Below are 6,572 nucleotides of genomic sequence, written 5' to 3'. Positions count from 1 at the left end.
TCCAACAGCGCGTGCGCGCCTCCCTATCACGTGTACCGAGGTAAACTTGTACCACGTTAAAAGAACCGTCTCCTGCTATTGGGAAAAATAGCGGCGCGAGGCTCTAGGCGGGTCTGTTGGCCAAGGTTGTGCCAACCAAGCCGAAGGGCAGAGAAGGGCGGAGTAAATTTATCCTCTTGCTTAAAGAGCATGCAAATAATATGCAAACCATAGACATTTTATTTTCTACGATACTGATTTTGGAACAAGATGGGAAGTTGTGTAGAAAAATCAGAAGTCATTTCTGAATACCCAGACGACCTGAATCTCTATTGAATGTACAGAGCTACGAAGTAGTGACTCTTATGTTTTTTATGTTGAATCGCTCAAAATGTAAGGCAAGCCAATGTTTTAATTAAAACTGGGAAATAGACAAAATTGTTTTTGATAGTCCCCCAAAACTTGGCTCACTAATCAGCTCAAACAGCATTTGCCTATTGTTGAAGAATTTGCCAACCACATATTAGCATCATGCACCTAGCCCATAGGTTTCAGTAAATCATGCAAACCAATAAAAGTGGATTGAGTAAGCCATGATTCATCAGCATCTGGTAACATCGGATCAACTTTGGCCTCTGAAGCTCAGTAGGGATAGCCTGATTCTTGGAAATTCACCAAGAAATCTGGGGGCTGTAAGCTAATTAGAGACACTGGGAAAAATATCCCCAAAGAACAAATCACTTCCATACTATAAACACTACACATGACATCTCCCCCCCACAAAAGAAAAGTTTGATCATTTTTATGCAGTGATCTGGAATGAAGCTTGACTTGAATCCTACATATATGTATATGTATGTATGTATGTATGTATGTATGTGTATATATATATTATATAAAATAAAATGAGCACCAGGGTAGTTAAAACTATAAAAGCTTAATTAAAAACGCCAAGCTTTCTCCGTCACCTGCTGGCATCATCAGGGCGTTCTAAGCCCTGATGATGCTGGCAGGTGTCGGCGAAAGCTTGGCGTTTTTAATTAAACTTTTATAGTTTTAACTACCCTGGTGCTCATTTTACTTTAAATATGAATATACCTAGGGTTCACATTTTTAATGCTATTACCAATATATATATATATATGTGTGTGTGTGTGTGTGTGTGTGTTTTCTGAGGTTTTCGCGGGTGTTTGTATGTAGGTCTTTGGTTATTCGGGTTTTCTCCCGCGTCAAATTGGAAGTGTCTTGGCGACGTTTCGACGAAGTCTCATTCGTCATCTTCAGGCTGGTGCTTTCGGCTTTGTGCTTCTAGGAGCAATGTGTGATCATGGCTGTTTCTTCCTTTTAATTGCCAGTGGGGGTATGAACTGATTGGATGATTTTTCTGTTTGTGCAGAATGCTGTGCAGAATGCTGAAAAATATCCACCATCCTAAGAAACCCCAAAGATAAAATAGAGTTAGAAAATCAAGGAGTATATGAAATCCCATGCACCGCTTATCCCACCACATACATCGGACAAACCAACAGAAGAATAAGTGCACGCATTGAAGAACATAAGAACTCAGTCAAAAAAGAGGAACCAACTTCTTCCCTGGTCCAACACCTTAAAATCACAGGACATGAAATTGACTTTAAAAAGACCAGAACTATCGCCAAAACTGAACACTTTAATAACAGAATAATCAGAGAAGCCATCGAAATAGAAAAACGCCCACACAGCATGAACAAACGAGATGATACCTCCCGCCTACCAGCCATTTGGAAACCCGCCCTTATTGACAAACGAGTCCCTAGCACAAAGAATGACACCAGACCCACACTCACGAAAGCCACACAGGATGTCATCACCACACGTCCACGCAAAAAGCAAACCCAAACCCATACTGATGATGAGGCACAACCACAAACCAGAAGCCAGACCACAGCTGCATCATTAGCTGCTTTAAACCCCTCCAATCCATACATGAAGCAAACTGACACCCACCATGAAGATGGGGCACGGCCACGGACGCGAAGCCAAGCAATGGCAATGCTCACCATCTCACATCCCCCTGCAACTCAGATTAACCTGAGCACAACAAAGGCCCCACCCAAACAGAACACTCCCTCAACCAATCGGAGCACAGCCAACCCCCCATCCAATCAGAGCACAGCCAAGCTCCCAACCAATCAGAACACACCTCCATCCAATCAGAACACAGCCAAGCTCTCATCCAATCAGTTCATACCCCCACTGGCAGTTAAAAGGAAGAAACAGCCACGATCACACATTGCTCCTAGAAGCACGAAGCCAAAAGCACCAGCCTGAAAATGACGAATGAGACTTTGTTGAAACGTCGCCAAGACACTTCCAATTTGACGCAGGAGAAAACCTGAATAACCAAAGACCTACATACAAACACCCGCGAAAACCTCAGAAAACAAATATATATTATAATATACATACATACATACATACATACATACATACATACATACTAGCAACCAGGTCTCATTTCTACCAAGAACAGAGTTAAGCATCGCAGCCATCAATTTTGCACAGAAGCCAAGGAACTTAATTCATGTGCTCACATGATATGTTGAAAGCAAACTAAATACATCACAGGTAGCAAAGAGGAGAACTCTTAACTATAGAGTAATAGAGTAAATTTAGACAGGGATAGCTGAACATTTTTAAAAGGGTAAGAGAAAGAAGGCATTGCTTTTATTTCACTAATATTTCTTTTAGATTGTGTGCTTGATTCCTGGTGATTTCCTGAATATATCCATGCATTTGTCTTGGGTGCAATACCAAAGATTGGTTCTGATAAGTGCCTTCTACCAGAATATTTTTAAAAATTTACTTCTCAGTTTATTGCTTATATTGAACTTATGCATAAATATGTTTTGTTTTGGACACATAAAACAATGAGCAAAAACTCTTTCTGAAATTCAGAAGATACAATGCAAATTGATAGAAGCATTGTTGAATTATTAGATGGACCTAGGCTTCCATGGGCAGAGTTGCTGGTCAGTGTAAACATAGGAAAAGAACCAGCTAAAGATTTAAACATCTCATAAATCATTTTTCTTTTTAAAAATGATTTGAAAGATGAAAGAAGTGTGGCATCAATTAAATCTCTATTTCCTAACTTTCACAACTAAGATGTGCTGACTTCAACTTTTTGAATTCCCCAGTCGATGGGAAGTCCACATATTTTAAAGTTGTAAAGGTTGGGAAACAGTTACCAAAGGAAAATCCATGCACAAAAGGAACAGGTACCAAGGAGGCAGTTGGAGCACTTTCAGTATCACATATGGCTTTTAATATGAATTACGTATTTATACATTATTAACTAAACCATAAGTGAACTCGCACAGTGGTGTGATTTTCTTAGCAATTGTATGGGAGTGGTTTGCTATTGTTTTCTCAGGTCATTGACCTACCAACCTGGAATTCTCCGGTAATCTCCTAGCCAAGCACTAACCAGATTTGGTTTGGCTTAGCTTCCCAATTCAAACAAATCAGCCAGCTGCTGCCCCCTGCTAAGAATTGTTTATTCAAAGCAATATTATTGATTTGTATGACACATTGAGTGACCATAGAGGCTGACTATATGTAACATTATTGTATAAGCTAAAATGAGGCTTGTGATTCTGTGGGTCTTGTAGCTTCGGGAAATCACGTTTTCACTGAGTATTTTGGCATTTCGGAGGGAAATGCCTATTTCATCTTAACTCGTCTGTGTTCTTGTTCGTGGGAAAAAAGTCCTCTAGGAGGACCAGGAAGGGGGCTGTCGATACTAGCCACCCTGCTTTGGAACTAAGCCTCTGTTGCCTTGCTTTCTCCGCAGCCCCGTTTCGTCCGTTCCCTCGCTGCTTGAATTGAGGCCAGGATCACGGACTGCCCGCTTCATGGCGGAGAGGGGGCGGAGCGGGGCGGGGCTTGAGCTCTTGCCGCCGAGTCACATGCTCACCTGGAGAAGGAGGAGCCCAGAAGTGTCTCCCAGGCCCGCGGGACTCATCCCGGCTCAGAGCTGTAGGTTTCTGTGTGGTGGTGGTTGTACTACTGTAACGACCGATCTCTGGGCCTGCCTGGTGTGGATCTCGCTTCAGCAGTACGGAGCCTGCTTGCGGGCTTCCTTTTTTGTAAGGAAAACCCGAGGCTCTGAAGTGCGGAGGAGAAAGCCCCAACCGCGTCTCACAAAGTTTGTGCGTCCGGAGGGCGAACTGGGATCTTGCCTCATGCGGAGCGAGAGAGCCCTGAGCCGGGCTCAGGCACGTAGGTCCCTTGAAGTTACACCCTGGGACGTCGGCCATGGGCAGCTGCATGGGAAGACAACGCAGAGAGGGGCCGATCACCCCAGGAAACCCGCGCAAGCGAGCAGGTGAGCTCCCCAACTAAACCAGGCGACCACGGGAAGGGTAGCTCAGGCGCTGCAAATACTGAGAGCCGGTCTCCATACAGCGCGTATCCTTAAGGCCTACAGGGGGAATCACAATCCTTACTCTACAGTGGGCACTGAGCGCGACCAGTCCCAAGCGCTCTTTTCCTGCCCAGGTGTGTGGCTCTGATGAGCGTGCGGGGAAGCGGGCATACCTGTCTATGCCGTCCCTCTTGCTGGAAATAGAGAAGTTATAGAGTTCTGTAGATTCTACAGAAATGTATCTGTGTGTGGGTGTAGCTTTTGGAGCAATCCCAGTTTTAACAGGTCCCTTGAATACCTTGTCTAGGAATTGGGATGATCTGGAAATTTGCCTACTCACTTTATGTAAGAGCCAGTTCCACCCGTCTCACCAGAAGGGTTGAAGTGGAAACTGCTGTGCCTCCTCACTAATACAGACATGCTAGCTGGGTTAAGGACTGCTTTGGAGCTAGCAGGGTTTCAGCACACATGCTCGATTAAAATGTACTCAAAGAGAGAAATCGGAATCATTTCTGGTTTCACCCTGCCAGAAACATAGATTTGGCTTTGCTTTCTGATTTTTATGCGCTCCAGAATATGGGAACCCTCAAAATACATCCCAGAGAATTATAGTATTCGCTACACTAAAGGAGTATGGCCTTCACCAATATTTGGATCAGAAATCCTTGTGTTTCCGTGTTCAAAGTTCCTGTGTAAATCTTTTGCGAGATGGAACATAGAATCTGTGCTGCTTGAATGCATGCATGTGATCTTTTGTGATATAAAGCCATGTACATAAGACCTGCCCTGATTCTTTAGCCCATGTCCATCAATAGCATTATTATTCCCTTTCTAGACTGCTAAGAACTGTCTCACTCTGCTGTAGTTGCATTAGTTGGATCAATAGCACAAACAGTTCTAACCTAAGAATCTCATCAGCAGTATTTGACACTCCAAATATTGTGGTATATAAATAGTGATAAAGGATTTTTGAGGATGGAGCAGTCCTGACTTCAGCAAAAGAGAAGCCTCAGTAATTAAATAGTCAGAGGAGGACAGAAAGTTTAGTTTTTGTGTTTCACTGTTCAAGATTCAATTTTGTTTTTCAAATTGCAGATAATCTCCCCATATCCTTTTAAACAGATAAAAAAAGGGGAAAGAATGACCAATGAACCCCTGCTATTTTCTACTTCAAGGAACTCTATTGTGAGAAGGATTATTTGTGGGTTTCAGACCAGGAGATTTACTGCTGCTATTCTGCTTTCATTAAACAGCTTGTCCTAAGATGCCCCTCCAAGATAGAGTAAGACCTCAGACTTTGCTGAAATTTGTTGGGAGACCGATACCATTGGTCTCACACACACTACTGCACTCTGATTCCTACTATTTTTTTTTTTTTTAACAAGACTTACTTACTTATAAAAGAAAAGAACCAGTCTATGAAGGGCTAAGGCTGGTTTGTAACTACTTGGAACAGAGTGAAAAGAATAATATTACAGACTGTCACAAACATATCTGGAGTTATGCTAACAGGGAGTATGAAAAATGATGAAATGAAAGATTGTGGATAAGAAAAATAAATATAAGAGAATGATTGTTTAAAAAACAAGAATGTAAAAATATTGTATAATTGTATAGAGGGAAAAAAAAGATAATTGCAAAGGATGTAGTCAAAGAGAACAGGAAACAGTCATCCTTAAAAGAGACAGAGAAAATGCAGAGCAGTTTTGATGGAGAAAAGAGATGAACAAAGAGCCTCAAGCAGAGTGAATAGAACTAAAAATAGATCTGATATTGTGATTTGGAATGAAACTAAAGTGACCAAAAGCTTAGAGGGGTATGAGAGATTGTGATATGTTAAACAGTAGAATTAAAACAAATGAGATTGTGATATGTTAAACAGTAGAATTAAAACAAATGCTATAAACAGTAGTATCAAAAAAAAGGAAAAAATCATGTTGGCACATTAAAAATAAGTCTGTAAGTGTAGATAGTGTAACAGGAGAAATACTAATTTATAAATGTGGTTTAAATATTGAGTGGTTATGTGACTTGTGTAAATCGTATGTGAAAACTGCATCTCTGCTGGACAATTAGAAGAATGTGTTGTTCCCATATAAAAAGGGAAAGATAGCATGAGTAAATGCAAAAACTACGGTTTTGTGGGGAAATGTTTAGCAGAATTCTGATTGAAAGGGTATGACTG

General features: G+C 41.5%; 1 protein-coding gene across 1 annotated transcript in view; it reads left to right on the top strand.

The window, feature by feature from the left end:
• The first annotated feature begins 3,965 nt into the window (after nt 1-3,965).
• Nucleotides 3,966-6,572, top strand: part of UBTD1 (ubiquitin domain containing 1) — a 28,525-nt gene continuing 25,918 nt past the window's right edge. The window contains exon 1 of the mRNA XM_039331144.1: nt 3,966-4,348. Coding sequence (XP_039187078.1) covers nt 4,279-4,348 — 70 coding nt within the window. The 5' untranslated portion in view covers nt 3,966-4,278. The remainder of the gene's footprint in view (nt 4,349-6,572) is intronic.

The sequence above is a fragment of the Crotalus tigris genome, unplaced genomic scaffold, assembly GCF_016545835.1.
Source record: "Crotalus tigris isolate CLP2741 ecotype Arizona unplaced genomic scaffold, ASM1654583v1 scf7180000024434.1680833, whole genome shotgun sequence".
In the NCBI taxonomy this organism is placed as follows: Eukaryota; Metazoa; Chordata; class Lepidosauria; order Squamata; family Viperidae; genus Crotalus; species Crotalus tigris.
This window is presented reverse-complemented; position numbering and strand designations above follow the sequence as displayed.